The sequence below is a fragment of the Triplophysa rosa genome, linkage group LG8 (genome assembly GCF_024868665.1).
Source record: "Triplophysa rosa linkage group LG8, Trosa_1v2, whole genome shotgun sequence".
In the NCBI taxonomy this organism is placed as follows: Eukaryota; Metazoa; Chordata; class Actinopteri; order Cypriniformes; family Nemacheilidae; genus Triplophysa; species Triplophysa rosa.
Window position 1 is genome coordinate 2,647,724 of NC_079897.1, and position 16,862 is coordinate 2,664,585.

Sequence of the window (16,862 nt, forward strand, 5' to 3'; positions counted from 1 at the left end):
TTCTGTTATCATTTACTCACCCTCAAGTTCCAAACCTGTATAAATGTCTTTGTTCTGATGAGCACAAAGAAAGATACAGTATTTATATTTTGATAAGATATTTTGAAGAATGTTGTTAACCGACAGTGGTGCCCATTCACTTGCATTGGTTTTGTGTCCACACAATAGAAGTGAATGGGTGGCGCAGCTGTTTGGTTACCAACTTTCTCCAAAATATCATGTTTTGGGTTCTGCGGATAAAAGAAAGTCATACAGGTTTGAAATGACACGAGGGTGAGTAAATGATGACAGAACTTTCGTTTTTGGGTGAACTATCACTTTAAGACATCTCCAAACAATGATGCAGTGATAAGAACAGGGTGATTTTCTGAACCTATGATGCTACAAAGCACCTGTGAAGAACTGTTTTTATTTATAAATAGACATTCTCCTCACATATACATGAAATAACAGAAAGGTGTCTGTTTCCCGCAGCACCCTGCGGAGGCCATTTCACCGCGCCGGTGGGAGTCATCTTGTCCCCGGGGTGGCCCGGCTACTACAAAGACTCCCTGAGCTGCGAGTGGGTCATCGAGGCCGAGGTGGGACGTTCCATCAAGATAAGCTTCGACAGGTCTGTTGGAAAGCTAAGAGAACTGAACACAGCGCGGCGTTATTCGGATTCATATCTCGGGACATCTGCCTTGCGGGGGGGGGACTAATCTCTTTCAGCACATATCACAGTTACACTATCAAAAAATGAAGTTGAATTCGTTTATTTTTTGAGCGAAAATGGCGTTTGTGACAGCCATAGCTTCTTGTCATGCTGAAAACGTAGTAAACGGGAGGACAGAATCAACATTAGGAATGAAGATTAAACAGTGTAACATCGTTAATGATTCATGCCCCAGTGCATTCTGGGAAGATGTGAGACAGCCGTTTTGTTCAGTCTAGGCCTATTTGAACTAAACGAATGTAAAGCAGTTTCATCGGACGTACGCACCCGGCGCGAACGCGTTAACTTCCGGTCCGTGTTTGTTTATCGGTCTGGCTAGTGGTTGATAAATTTATGTTAATATGAATATTTTAATATATATAATAAATAAATAAACAATTTGTTGGATGGGTAGTGTAACTTTTTTTTTTGTTCGCATTTAAGTTTAGCCAAGTAACGGTTCTTCTACTGGTAACCCAAAATAATACTTTTATCTTGCTAGCTAATGTAATTTACTTGTTGTTATTTATTTGACTTTTTATCAGAAATAATCTACAGGGACTCGTACCGGACGTTAAGTTTGGGCCGCAAAAGCGCGCATGCGCAATAAAGTTTGTTTATGTTGTTGCTTTGAAACCGTCTATATGAAAAGTGCCATTAATGTACATCTCTTCTATTGAAAGTTGTTTAGAAATTCAGAAATGTAAACAGAAATGCGACAGCATTCGAATGCATCTTTTCCAGGCATTGTTTCTACAGTAAGAAAGTTGTTTTCCAGGTTCGAAATAAGCCACCGCAGCAAAATTATTCACAACTCCGCCTCTGTATGTTTTGTAGTATAAGACATGTAATCCTTTGGGTTGTGTAAGTTTTTATAGAGTGTTTCTGTAACGGTGTGCCGTGAAAGCCGAGTTAATAAAGTATAATGTCAAATGTAATTGAATCGAAAGCCCGAGCTGATCGAGGCAAAGTTCATGTGTAGAAACCTATGAAGAATGATATTGTTTCAGAGTAGCGTTTGTCACGCCAACATGGGAGACGCTCACCATTACTGTCTCCATAAATGATTACACAGCGCTGTGTCGGCGTGGCCCGATGCGTATGTGCTGTTCTAGCCGTATAAATCTGGCGGGCTGCGTGGCGCCCGTGAAAGGGGAATGGACTTAATCTTTATCAAGTTACAAATGGTGGACTTAATTTTATTAGCATGGCAACGCTTCCCTCGAGTCGAGCAATGAAATGGCATCAGAGATGAAGTCGGATACAGAGACTCCTGGGAGCTAATGCCTGGAGATATAACACAAAAGAGCGTTTGACTGGGATTTCGGATGGCTGAAAGTAAAGCTTGGCAGCTCCTCTTTGGCATCACGCATCGAAAGGAATAGATCATCCAAAAATGACAATTCCCGTTCGTCGTGTTGTCACCTAGCTCATAATATCTCAGTTATTTCTCCTTGACATCGATGAGATTAAATGGAGAGGAAACGGAAAGAGCCAGGTGCTTTTCAACCCTGTAGTTTGTGGCGAACGGTTCCTTTAAAAGCCAGTTCACCATTGTAGATCTGTGTTTATTCATCACATTACCAGTTTGATTCCGTCAATAAACAGATCCGCCGTCGCCGGTCGCGTCTGCGACTTCTCATTAACACGCCTGTTCGACGGGAAACAGCGGCCCTGTCGGGTGTAATGAGCCGTGTTTGCGTTTATACTGTGTGTGCCGACCGAAACGCGGCTCTTATTATCTCTCTATGATTTCTTTTTTTTCCGGCAGGTTCCAGACAGAACTCAATTATGACTTTTTGGAGGTTCACGATGGGCCTAATCTCCTCTCGCCCCTAATCGCCTCTCTGAACGGCACCCAGGTCCCTCAGTTCCTGTTCAGCAGCGGCAACTTCCTGTATCTTCTCTTCACCACTGATAACAGTCGCTCCAACAGCGGCTTTAAGCTCTTTTATGAAAGTGAGTCGGCCGTTTCAATACGCCGCGTGCCTTTTGCCCGAGACATGATATTTCGACCTGAATCATATCAGTCTCTGCACACAAGCAGACAGCTTGAGGATTTCTCTTTGTGACCTCACTCTCTTTATATATATATTTTGTCCTCGCTCTTTCTATTTCAGTTTTTTTGGTCGCTTTAATAGCATTACAAAACTGCTGCTTTTATTGCCAAACCATTTTGCTTACAATGACAAATGCTGCTGTAAAATAACAATAACGGAACTGGAGTCAGTAATGTTAGTCGTACAATAGTATAATCACATAAAAATGTTTATGAAATTAAGTCGGTTAAAATGATAAAGTACAGAGTGAACTAAAACGGCAGCAATATACAGGGTTAACAAAGTTACTCGGTCTTAGTTTTTGTATTAAAGTGTATCATTTTTGTTGTTGTGTAATTGTATTCATATTGCCAAACCTCTCGCAGCACAGCAGCGAGAGGTTTGGCAAAAAGAGAAATGTAAAAAATATAATAATACAAATAAATGATATAAAGGAATGAAAATGTAATAATGGCATGTAGGGGGAAGTGTATCAATTAATACATTTGACCAAACATTTGTATTACCGTGACAAGCAATCGCGTGCTCATATCATTGAAACATTGAGAGGAACTGTGATGGGAAATGTGGCTCGACTGCAGGTGTTACTCTGGACACTCATTCGTGTTTGGATCCTGGCGTGCCGGTGAACGGGATCCGTAATGGTAAGGATCTGGCCATCGGCTCGGTGGTGTGGTTTGGCTGTGAGCCCGGCTATAGACTGAGCCATGAGGAGCAGCTGGTGTGTGAGGAGAATCACTGGTGGAGTCGCCCGCTGCCCACATGTGACGGTGAGCTGCTGTTAAACATTAATCAAACATTAGACTTTTAAATGGGTTTATCAATGTTGCATTTCTGCAACTGTTACAGACATAATGCTGGGTTTGTTTTTAACGTAATTGTTTTTTGTGTCAACATTTTTTAGAATAGTTTAAAGGTCCAGTGTGTAGTTTTTTGGAGGATCTATTGAGAGAAATGCAATAAAATATACATAACTATGTGTTCAGAGGTGTATAAATATCTTACATAATGAAGCGTTACGTTTTTATTACCTTAGAATGAGCTATTTCTATCTGCATACACCGCGGGTCCCCTTACATGGAATCCGCCATGTTGTTTCTACAGTGGCCCTAAAGGGACAAACTCTACAGAGTGTGTTTCGTAAATACATTATGTCCTATAGCAAAGAAGCGAAAACGTGACGACATCCTAGTTCTGTGTCAGCCACCGTAGTGCTTTGAAAGGGAGGGTGGAGGGGTGGAGTGAGCCATTGGTTGCAATTCGCAATTTCACCGCTAGATGCCGCTAAAATCTCCACATTGCTCCTTTATGTTAAAAATGCAGGGAATGACTTAAAACGATCCATCTAGAGTTGATTGAATTTTGTGAGTAGTAAACCAGAGTCAGAGGCCAGTGGTTAGAAGGAAGGTTTTGGGGAAAAAAGACGACATCTGATGATGCTACCAAACCCTCTTAGATCCTTTAAGACAAGATCAATTCACTCGGGAAGAAAAATAATGTACGATGATTTGTGCCTGAAATAAGAACGGAATAATAATACCTATTTAACAATCAAGTAAGAAAATGCCTCACTGGAACATAGGTTTTATTATTTTACGCAATTGTGGTAAGATAAAAATATATTTTTCTTGTTTTATGGGTGCTTAAACACACTTGCTGTAAAACAGCAAAATGGCTGCAATTGTTTAAGTCGAAACTACAAAAAATGATTTTCTTACTCAGTTTTTTGTCTTGTTTCTTGTACAAATATCTCAAAATTCTTAAATCAAGATACATTTACTTGAGGAGCGATAGGACCCTAGATATTAAGTCTTAATGCTTAATTTATGCTTAAAACCAGAATATAAACATCTGCCAATGGGTAAAAAAATACATTTGAATTATGTATTTAATAAATTGGTCAAACCTCATTCAAGATCATTTTAGAACCGTGCACAACACCAGAAATGCGTATTTACTAAATGCACTCAATTTGGACTTCAACTGAATTTTCCAAAAAAAGCAATGACAGCAGGTCTGGCTCATTCGGCTCGTTGGATTTGAATGACTTTCTGTCATTATGCACGAGCAGAATATGAGCAGGAGGTATTTTGGGTTTGTCACAGCGCTGGAGGGTGAACGGCACTCAGACAGACTTGGAGACTCGGGCAGATGTTGAGCCGGAGGCTGTAGACTCTTTTATCATCTCAAGGGGAACACCGTTGACATTCATTATCATTAAAGTCATGGAGGAACTCTACGTTCTTTCCTCAAATTCTCGAGTTCAGGCCTTCAGTTTCATCTTGAGAAACCATAACTGTGGCCAAATGCCAGTTCACATAAAGCTGCTGTGTTCCAGATCCCAGTTAGAGATTCACTTTAGACACAACGCCTGTCGTAAAAAATAGATGGCATGAATACTCTGCCTTCCAAGAGACCTTCTATTAGTCAAAACAGTTGTTTAAAAAGATTTATTTCAGGTAGGATGTCGCTGTAGACTGGTTGCCAGTTGTGTTTTTGTAGTTCAGTTGGTGGAGCATTGCATTGGAAGCACAACGGTCATTAAACACACAAATTGATAAAAATGTAGACATTTAACGAGCTTTAAGTCCATTTGGATAAGCGTGAATGAAAATCGACCATAAATCGACAGGTTTTATAAGGGAGTATTCAAGGTTATGAGTAGTGTGCGCAAAGTAGTATGTTAAAAATAGTATGCCAAAGAAGTGGGCGTTACCTTTAGTGGATTTTTTGCATGCAAGTGTGCATCTGTGTGTGTTCTTGGCATAATATTACCCATAAGCCCTTGCTGTGTACTATAGTTAGTGACTGTTCTGTTTCAGCTAGATAGTAGACCATACAGTATCATGATATCCCTCTAATGACCTGCTGCATACTCGATAGTATGTACTTTCCTGTTACCAGCGGAGAACACATTAAAAGGGATGTGATTTGGATTGCAGCCCGGTCTCTCTGGGTTCATGTACTAGTCGTCTTCAGCATTTAACAGATGAATCTCAAGGGCACTGGTTTTTTCACAGCTAAAACACACTTCAGCGGCTGTGATTTTAAAAACACTGCACAGGTTCATAGTGTTGTTTGGGATTGTAAATGTTTTATTAGAGCATTGCTGTTTCTCTTAAATGTTGATTCTTTGCTTTGACAATTACTCATGATCTATATTTCCCCCCTGATCGATCCAGGCTAAAGCTTAAGCCCTGCCAAGATTAAGCCCTTTTCAGTTATCGGTATGTTGGAAAACGCTGTGATAATGTTTCTTCAGACACTTTGAATCACTCTTTAATTTGTGTGTGTGTGTGTTCTGAAATGATATGTAGGCTACTGTGAGTTTGCATTTCAGATTTTCTCTCTGATAGCACATACATTTAGCATTATTGCATTATTTTGATCTTGATTGCGTCTGCCAGATGTCAGTAAAAAATTTGGCCAATGTTTTTAGAACATTTATGAACTAGAATGTTTGTGAATTTGCTCTTAAGATACATGTAATATACAAATGATGTTTAAAATAGACCGCAAAACTCCCTTTTGAGAACTTAAAAATGAGGGCTGTCAAACTTTAATTTGACTTTTAAAAAAATGTATTGCGATTAATCGCATCCAGAATAAAGGTTCGTGTTGACAATAAATGTCTGTGTACCGTGCATATTCATTTTGTATTTAAAACACAAACACATGCATGCATATATTTATGAAAAATATCAAATGAATAAACATTTATATATCATTTTAATTATTGGTAAATATAAATAAAAGAAAAGTAAATATTTCCTAAATATGTATACATCTATGTGTATGTGTTTATAAATACTAAATTAATATGCACAGTACACAGACATATATTATGTAAACACAAACCTTTTCTTTCTGGATGTGATTCATCGTTTGACAGCCCTACTTAAAATCGGGATATTTCTTAGCGAAATTAAAGAAATTATTTAAAATATTTATTTCAATAAGGGACAACCACTCACAATTTCTACAGCAATAGAACAAGCATACGAACATTTTTATATGCTTGGCATATTTAAAAACACATATTTGTTTTAAAAAATATATATACTAAAAATATCTCTATTTATTGTTGGCTTATTTTAATGCTTGTTTTGTATTCGTTTAAATCATTTTCAATAAAAAAAATCTTCTTAAAGCCTCCTTCGAAGTTTGTTGAAGCTGTCTGGTTGAGAAACACTGGTCTGTTTGTTCATATCTTCATATCTTGTTGTTTACTGGGTAGGGAACAGAATGTTGATGCATCTCAAATTCAGTGCTATGGGGATGTTTACTAAGTCGATCAGTAGCATCATGCTTAAGATTGAGGATTTATCATTTATAAACATGTAACTCGGTGTTACCTCGTTGTTCATAAACAGACGTATTATTTTGCCTTGTGGACAAAAAAGAAAAAATGCAGTATTACAATATATGATGCAGTATAGAAATAGGATGTTAGAGACTTGGACCTGTATGCAACCACCTAGTACATCATTGAAACGGCATAGCAACACCCTGACAACAGGCAAAACTTTATAAAATATATATAAATAACGAAAATATAAAACTTGGATAGAAATCGTGACCTTTTTGGAGAGAAATGTAAAAATACAGGAATCTGCTCATTACTGTCATTAACCTTTCAGTGGTATTTGTGCGTGTGGTGAAGGTGAGGCTGTGTGCCTCCACAGAGCGTTGAACACTATCTGAGATCTGTTGCATCCGCACTCTTATTTAGTTCCTAAACTTTGCCAGGTTTTTAAGATTCACCGTGTGTCTCCCTGCAGCTCTGTGTGGAGGTGATGTGCAGGGTCCAGAGGGAATTATCCTCTCTCCCGGGTTTCCAGAGCTCTATCCCAACTCATTAAACTGCACGTGGACAGTGGAGGTCAGTCATGGCAAAGGTACGTAACCGAGAGACTGCGCATGAATCTTTATGTGCTGTCAATAAAAGATGACTGCCCCTTCTTGAGTGTCCGAGCTGCGGGTCTCATGAATACATTGAATGTGTGTTCTTAAATACATTAATGCGTCTTCCTTTAAATGTACCTCATTCATTTTCGTAAGGGTGAAGTGAAAATGAAAATGCACAAATATCGACCGTTTTTGCTGTGAGCGTTTGAGTTTTTAGAAGAATGCAAATCATTTACAAACTTTACCTTTAAATAGGTTAAAAGCCATGTAATGAAACCTTTTGTGTCACTCCTTATTCATGGAGACCGTGGACTTCAATTAACAATAAACTTCCTAGTTCTAAACAAAATATATAAACAGAAACAGAAATCTGACGTTGAAAGTGATGAATAAAACTGCCGATCATGTTGTGCATTTTTTACATCATTTCTCTCTTGATGTGGTGACGGTATGATTTGTGTCAGTTGTCATCATCTGATGTCCCTCCTCTTCTCAGGAGTGCAGTTCACGTTTTACGCCTTTCACCTGGAGGATCACCATGACTACCTGCTCCTGACTGAGAACAGCAGTTTCGTGCGCCCTCTTGCCCGGCTCACCGGTTCCCAGCGACCCCCGCCGATCAACGCCGGCCTGTACGGCAACTTCAAGGCGCAGCTTCGCTTCATCTCTGACTTCTCCATCTCCTTCCAGGGATTCAACATCTCTTTTTCAGGTGAAAGATATAAGCGTGACGCACACTGTTATCAAATGCTGTCTGTGGCTGTTTACTATCCACACTGGTTTTATCAGTATATACTCCATAGTGTGTATAGTGTGCACATTTGCTGTATGCATGGAGCGTACAGATGATTTACATTTGCTGTAGTATTACACAACACTTTCAGTGCGAAGAACGAGTCGTATCAAAGTCCGTTTACGGAAGTCGTGCCACTCGGCGGCCATGTTTACAACGCCTATTTACGTCATAGCAAGTCCACAGTCCTATGGGAGACGGCAAGATATTTCTCAAATCGCTGGCATGAATCACAATTAAACAGCATATTTCCGATCAATATTAAACATGACATGAACGGTATCATAACTTTGGTTTGCCATGCTTAAATTGATTTTTCGAGGTCGCCTTATCTATTGCGCCTGACCACAGGCTGGCAAGCGCCTCACGAGAGCCCCGCCCCAGAGAGTCGTCAGTCTTTTTTTGATTGACGATTGGCTCGTTTTCCTGGTAGGCGGGACTTCCTTCGCTAGAGCGGCCATATTGAGCGTTGCAGTCCTCGGCAGTGGCGCATCTTGTTAATATTAATATCTTTGGTCGTATGTATACAGTACATACTACATAGTATGCAGTGTGCACTACACTAGAAAAATATGGCCTGTAAAAATTCTTGTTTAAAGTCCCCGTGAACCGGATGCTGCGATTCCGAGTAAAATGGTCGTGGCTTTTTCGTCTTTTTATTTCACTGGGACTTTAAAGTCAACCTAAAATCAAAATTCACCTCATTTATTTCAGAATGATTTCAAAATGAATGAGATTTTTCCAGTCAGTTTTCAGTAAAAAAACAAGTCATGCTCTCTATTTTTCTCATTTAATGTGTCATTATACTTTGAAATATGTCTCAATACTGAAGCACTGAAGTTGATTGCGACTTCTGGTTTCCGCAGACAGATCTGCTTCATACCATTCTTACATAAACCCAATGAGTTTCTTAAACTAAAATTACATAAACGATAATATAAAAAATGTGAGAAATTTATGAAATGTAATTCGTGTCATATTTTTTTCAAGAAAAACTAAATGCTTATAAAATGTATGTAAGAATGCTTTTGCCAAAGACTTTCACAGAAAACGGTTTTGCTGGTGTCATGAAGAAGGCCTGCAGCGTGTATCATTTATTACTGGAAAAATAATGTCGATTTTTCATCGGAGGACAAAATCCGAAGTTATTCTTGGGCGACAACGTCCACCATCCTTCGAACCTTTCTATGAAGAGTCACTGCAACAATTAGATTTAGATGCCGCCTGGTACATTGATAAAATAAATCGATTGGCAACAGCTTGAGTTGCGTCTCAGTGGCATATTGAAAGTGTGGGATTTATCAGCGATGCCTGCAGTGTCCACGTCATACTTCAGTAGTGAACTGCCGGCTGATATCAGCACTTGCTTTGGGCAGCGTTTTCCATTAGTCACAGATTCCCCACTGGCTCGTCCGCACCGCACGGTCACCAGCGCACGCCCGCCGGGTTCAACCAGCCTGCCGTCCAAATGAATTACTTCATATTTTGATGCCAAACAGGGAAAGAATCCTACATTACTTGACAGCTGAATGTGAGTCAAAATGTGAGTGTATTTTGAAGCGGATTCACAAGCACGGATCATTTTTACACTGTGTTCGTGACCCTGGTTAACAGCGGGTACTGACAGAGGACTTTTATTTCAGATGACAGACTTTTTAAGGAATAGCTCTTCCAAAAATGTATATTCTGTTCTTTTTTAATTTTGTTTTCATGGTTTTATTGTGTTGAATTTTGTTCATTTTTTTTAGTTATTATTACTTGATCAATAAAACCGAACGGCAGTTTGATAAATATTCATTGGAATGCACAATGAAAAAAAACATGATTTTTGACAATTTTTAAAAACAAAGTTACCCGATTTTGCAAACGAACTCGAAGTATTATTATATATAGTAAGATGTGAAACGTTGATGCCACATTTGGCTGCTCCAGACACGATATGTTAGCCATCTTGGAACAGTCAACATTTCTCTTGCTTTCATCACTCGCACTGAGTTTTCCAAAATGCCACAAAATTGCATCTGGTTGTAAAAACCGACTAGAAGAAATGTGTTGGTTTGTGTTTTTGTAGTATTGAGTTCAAGTGGTTAATAAAGCAATAAGCCCCGCGAAGCAGTGGGTTACAGTGCATTTTATAACAGCTAAGGGCGTCGTGGCACGACGCGAATCGGAGTGCCTAAAACCCCCTTAGCTGTTATAAAATGCACTGTAACCCACTGCTTCGCGGGGCTTATTGCTTTTATAAAATGGTTATTCCATATGCGTAGCAAGGTTTCATAAAATAAAGTGATATTTAGGCTATGTATTGCGGTCAGCCGTTATAAATCGTGGTATTTTATAACGGCTTAGAACTTGGCTCAGCCAATCAGAATCAAGGACCAGAACTGACGGTTTTATAATAAAGTTTTTAAACTAGAGTAACTTAATGTCATATTCATTCACCTTTATCTTGTTGTATTGTGTTAGTTAAGCAATCATAATGTTTGGCTCTACACAACATTGGATATTCAATTCATACATCAAGTACAAATGTGCACAAGCACGAGTCCACGTTTACATCCCAACTTTAAACATTCTTCACTTTTCTGATGCAAAAACGAAATCTTTTTTGACACGAATTAAGGTTGTTTTTTCATTTTTTAATCTTCTTTTGTCTTTCATCAACAAAAAAAGATCCGGAGTGACTTTGGGTGCTGGCAGGTTTTATTTTTGGCAAACTTTTCCTGTCAGAGTTATACCATTTTAGAGGACACGACATTGGGACAGCGGGCCAAGCGGTAAAGCGAGCCCATGGGTTTGACTGGTGTTTACACAACCATCATATACATTAATTAAGGGCTGAAGTTCTGAATACTCATACAATTATCCACGGCCCCATATCCTGTATTAGCCTAATAGAAATTCCCAGGTGAAAACTACGCTTGACCTTTAATTGGTATTGAATATTGATGGGTTTGACAGAAGCAGGCATGCATAATGTAAGAAAAATGAGGTGTGAAACCGCAGAAGAAGACCTGCTACCATTAGCATTTTTTAGCATTGAGTTGAGAGAAAGTTCAGGAACAGGAATTGATCTTTTTACATAATAAGAAATCTAGTGGTTATCTGTCCAGGTACACGCTGACAGCTGGAGGTGTTTGTATGCTAAACACGTCCGTGTTCCCAAAGTTCATTTGAATATGGAGATATGAGATGATTGTTGCTCTGAGGAAGTAAAAAGGGACAAACAAGAGATTCGTGTTCTTTTGCCATTGACCGTCAAACTCTGTGCCGGAATCTCATTTGCACCACACCTGCGGTCCTCCGGATACCATTCCTCGTGTCATTTACGTCTGTAGAAACGATGAAGGATTTTTCCAGTGCTAAATCTAATACCTTTGAGTGTTTGTGAAAGCCAGGGTTTTGTTCAATCTCTGTGATTTGTCATCCTAAATTGTAAACAATTCTCAAGACTAAACTAAACTAGTTGTAACTTTATACAACTGCAGCTCCAGAAACAAGGTCATAGGGTTCAATTCCCCAGGTTTTTTTTAATCAAATAATGATATTATGATAAACTGTATAACTTGATAAAACTATGGGTTGAAGCAGGGGTTTTCAAACTGGGGTCTCAAGAAGACTCCCAGGAGGCCTTTTTAAGGGGTCCCCAGAATATTACAAAAACTAAAGACAGCAAAAGTTGTAAAATTCTGAGGCAAGATTATTACAATTTCATTTCTACAAACAATGTTGTCTTTATAATATCACACGTACTGTTTGTCTAATGGTTTAAATGCTTCTTCATACAAGAAAATAGATATTTATTCGCAAAAGGCTCGTCATATTTGGCAGGAAAACCTCCCCCTGGGTTAAAGCATCTGCCAAATGCAATGCAATAAAAATGAAAAGTAATTCCTTTTTATAACTTTTCTATCCCTAACATTGACCAATTTATTTAGTCTCATTGTGTACATTTTATAATACAGTAAAAGATGTGATGCTGAGAAACTGATTGCGGTTGTTTGTCCACTAAATGTGTTTCAGAATATGACCTGGAGCCCTGCGATGACCCCGGTGTGCCTCAGTTTGGCAGACACAGCGGAGGAAGTTTTGGCATCGGTGACACCCTGACGTTCTCCTGTGACCCTGGGTACCGGCTGCAGGGGGCTCGTGAGATCTCGTGTCTGGGCGGCGGGCGGCGCATATGGAGTGCACCTCTGCCAAGGTGTGTGGGTACGTGGTCAGCTGCTTCATTTGCTTCCAACTGTCTTCATGGTTGCATTTGAGGCCATAAACGTTTCATTTCAAACGTTTCAGTTATCTCAGAAATATTTTTTTCGCCTATTTGCCTTCTTAATTCAATTTCAAATAAACAACATGTGGGTTATTCTACAAGACGGATGGCATTCATGTTTTTCTTTAGGTACCAGTGAAAAATATGACTTTGTCAAAACACATTTTTGTAAATGCATCCAATAACTTGGTCTTTAAATTGTATTTTAAATTGTTTATTTTCATCATAATGGTGTTAATGCTCTATTTAATAGCAATAAATGCATACAATAAAAAATATGACGATAAAAGCCAATATTAGTTTTCAATCTATCTATAGATTTTGTCTATATTTTTATTTATTTTAATGTCTTAAATGACAATTTATTATCAAAAATGTATTATCAATTCATCAAAGAGTTGTGGAATAGTTTTAAAATTATTTTAGTGCTACATTAATACACATTTTTACTATTATCTTTCATCATAATGATGTTTCTGCTCTGTTTAATGTCTGAAAGCAAATAGTTTAATAGTAAATATGCATACAATAAAACATACAACATATGACAATAAAAAGACAGTGTTAGTTTTTAATCTCTCTTTATATATTTGTCTTGTTTTCATTTAATTTTACGTCTTAATTGACAATTTATAATCAAAAAGACATGAAGTTGTGGAATAGTTTGAAAAAGCTTTTGATGCTTTTCTGAATTAAAAATTGATATTTGTAGAAACATTATTCAATTTTTCATATGCATCTTGTAGTTTCATAATCTTGTCAACTTTTAATGTACACTAAAATCTTACTGAGGGCAAAATTAGCTCTCAAAATATATTTATTGAATAGTTAGAGATGGCACATTTGTCTGAATGTTTAAAATACATAAAAACGGACTGTGGACAGTATTATTTCTGGTTCATTTGTCACACAGAGAAAAGAAGGTCTAGAGTGTCGTGTTGTTGGATACACTATTGACTCAAATGCAACTAATGAGGGACAATATATTTAAGATGTGTTTTTATTAACCAGCTGCATGTTGAAATGTTCTCTCTGTCAGATTTCTGCCTTTTATTTATAATCTTTAAACTCTTTTTACATGTTACTGTTCCACTGTGTCATTATCGTTCCCAATTGTTTGTAGCTGAGTGTGGAGCGACCGTGTCCAGGAACGCCGGGGTCCTGCTGTCTCCAAACTTCCCCCGGAATTACGAGAACAACCACGAGTGCATTTATAACATTCAGGTCCAGGCAGGAAAAGGAATCAACATTTCGTCCAGTACATTTAATCTGGCTAAAGGTGACATGATCAAGGTAAATCTGCAAACTATTTCCCAGAGAAATGCTATAATGATAAACAAATAGCATTGACAGAAGAATAATGAGATGAGGTTCACATCTCATCATTTTTTTATTGTAACATATTTATTATTTAAAACATCAGCTCTGTTTTAGAACATTTGCTTTGTTCTAGATTGACTTGCCAGTCCTTCCATATGACTTGTATGAGAACATAAAAACAGATGTTTTAATAGTGACTACAAAAGCAAAAACAGAGTAGACTGAGTAGTCATTTTTGTGAATCATACACTGGCACATTTACATAAACTGCGAGTCATCTAAATCCTGATTCAACAGTTTGTTTGCGTCATCATTCAGCATTGTTTTCTGTAGTCCCGATTATATTTTATATCGCCGCTGTCCTTTTAATAACTCCGGTGTCCAAATTTGAATTGGAAAGGAAATGGAAAAAAACACTGTAGCCTACTATTTAAATTATTAAATACTGGATTGTCAAAGCACTTTTTAATACTTTCAGTTTGTTAGATATTTACAAAACCCACTGACAAACATAATGGGCGACTGATAATAATGATTTATCACAAAATATGGAGATACAAGGATTTAAAAGGACAGCAGGGAAATGTTTGTTTAACTGTTTTGTTGCGTACGATCATTTTGCTATAGATTAATTTATTTCATTTACAGATAAATATTTTATAGCCATGTACTGTAGTAAAGAACATTTTGTCGCTGTCCTTTCAAAACCTCAGATGTCCAAATTCACTGTTTTTCAGGAAATGGAAAAAACTGTACTTTTTGAATAATTAAATACTGTGTTTTCAAAGCCCTTTTTAATACATTTTATTGGTTAGATATTGGCAAAACCCAGTGACAAACATAAAGGTTGACTAATAATGATTTATGGCAAAAAAAAATTAATCACGAAATATGGAGATACGAGGTTTTCACTGTAAAAATTATTTGCTGTTTTAACTTAAAAAATTAAGTTACCCGGCTGCCTTAAAATATTTAGTTAATTCAACTTAAAATATAAGTTAACATAATAATTTTGCGTCAAATTAATGTATTTAATATTTTTACATTGAATTAAAGCAAAATTTTAAGGCAGCCGGGTAAGTTAATTTTTTTAATTTGAAATCACAAATCAATTTTTACAGTACAGTGATTATGTTTGTTGAACTATTTTCTATGATCATAATAATATAGATTAATTAAATAAATTATAAAAAAATGATATTTTTTAGATCCATGTAGTAAAGAATCGACATGTTTGGTTGTTGTTTGGTTCCTCTGAAAATCATTTCTGGTCACACTCCTCTTCTGTCAGATTTATGACGGGCCTGACAACACGGCAGAAGTTCTGGGAGCTTTTTCGGGTTCCTCTATGTTGGGTCAGTCTCTGACTAGCACATCTAACCATCTGTGGCTGGAGTTTAACTCTGATCAAGAGGATACGGCCGGAGGATTTAAACTCATTTACAACAGTAAGATTTCACTCGTAAACACAAGCAACTCATCAGTCACGATTTACTAGCACATGTGTGTTTATCATGTGATAATCTGACCATCTCCAATGACTCAAATCAAAGACACGGAAAGCAATTATTAGACAATTCTGTGTTGTAATGACAGACGCATATTCACAGAGAGATGGAGAGATATGATGTTGCATTACCCGTCTCATCCTGTGCGTTTTCTCTGTCATTTTTCTCACCATCAGCAGGTGTGGCAGAATGTTATTTACAATGCTTTGTGTGCGCTACACGTACAAATACCTTCAAATGTGAATGAGATCAATATGCAGTCTCTCAATCTTTCTGTCAGAATCTCTTACCTCACACACAGCGGAATATATTACCTCAATTAATGTTCATTTCTAGATTAATCTCTTCATTTCATTGTCAGCTTGAACTGTGTAATTTTCCCAGCACTCCCAAACGCATCTCACATCTTTCATTTACTCTCTCTCTCTCTCTCTCTCTCTCACGCGCTCTCTCTCACTCCCACACACACACACACATGCAGATAAGTGTTTTGAAAATGTAACTCTAGACGGTTTCACGGGCAACGACATAAACGTTACTGCGTAGACCTCTGCAAAGAGTAGAGTCCCTGCAGATTATTTCTGATAACAAACAAAGGAAATAACAATCCGTCTGGAGCACCGGGAGATTTCCCAGGGAGATGCTGTTCATGTGGACGCGATCGCAAACAGGAACACGATCACAAATGGGTGGAGGGGGGACATCCCCCAGAACTCTATCGCAAACAGACCAGATGGAGGCGGAACTGGAACAGAGGGGTTTGTGGTGGGCTACTCTTGGTGAAAAAATCCAAGTCCACTTTTATAGTTCCAGTCCGCCCCTGAGAAGAGCTGTTACTTAAACGCAACAAAGTTACACTACCCATTTAACAAATTGTTTATTTAATATTATTACTATACAATAAAATATGTATGTAAATTAATTAGTGCTGTCAATTGATTAAAAATAAATCTGATTAATCATTTTTTCTGTGATTTATCACGATTAATCTCACATCACATTAATGTTTTTAAATATACTTTTACATTCTAATAATTTCACATTTAATCTCCAAATGAATGTAGAAACAACAGATTTCTTTAACAACATCATTTTATGAATGAAAGCCTACATTCTGATATTAGTACTGCAACTGATGTCTCCATTAAATATATTTTTTTTCTTTATTTTAACATGAATTATAGCCGTTCAACATTGAAGTACAGTATAATTGAGAGCTATCATGTCTAAGAGGTAGGAAATATACAGAAATTGAATTAAGTTCTCAAACACTTCACAGTCTTTAATGCTAAATTCTAAATTAAAT

The 16,862-nt window shown here is 37.6% G+C and overlaps 1 protein-coding gene across 5 annotated transcripts in view; it reads left to right on the plus strand.

The window, feature by feature from the left end:
• csmd3a (CUB and Sushi multiple domains 3a) overlaps positions 1–16,862 on the plus strand; it is a 235,512-nt gene that overhangs the window by 84,647 nt on the left and 134,003 nt on the right. For all 5 annotated transcript variants that reach the window (XM_057339366.1, XM_057339370.1, XM_057339369.1 and 2 more), the window contains exons 16-23: positions 475–613; positions 2,466–2,653; positions 3,336–3,524; positions 7,536–7,652; positions 8,159–8,374; positions 12,479–12,667; positions 13,852–14,021; positions 15,340–15,496. In XM_057339366.1, the coding sequence (XP_057195349.1) occupies positions 475–613; positions 2,466–2,653; positions 3,336–3,524; positions 7,536–7,652; positions 8,159–8,374; positions 12,479–12,667; positions 13,852–14,021; positions 15,340–15,496 (1,365 nt within the window). The remainder of the gene's footprint in view (positions 1–474; positions 614–2,465; positions 2,654–3,335; positions 3,525–7,535; positions 7,653–8,158; positions 8,375–12,478; positions 12,668–13,851; positions 14,022–15,339; positions 15,497–16,862) is intronic.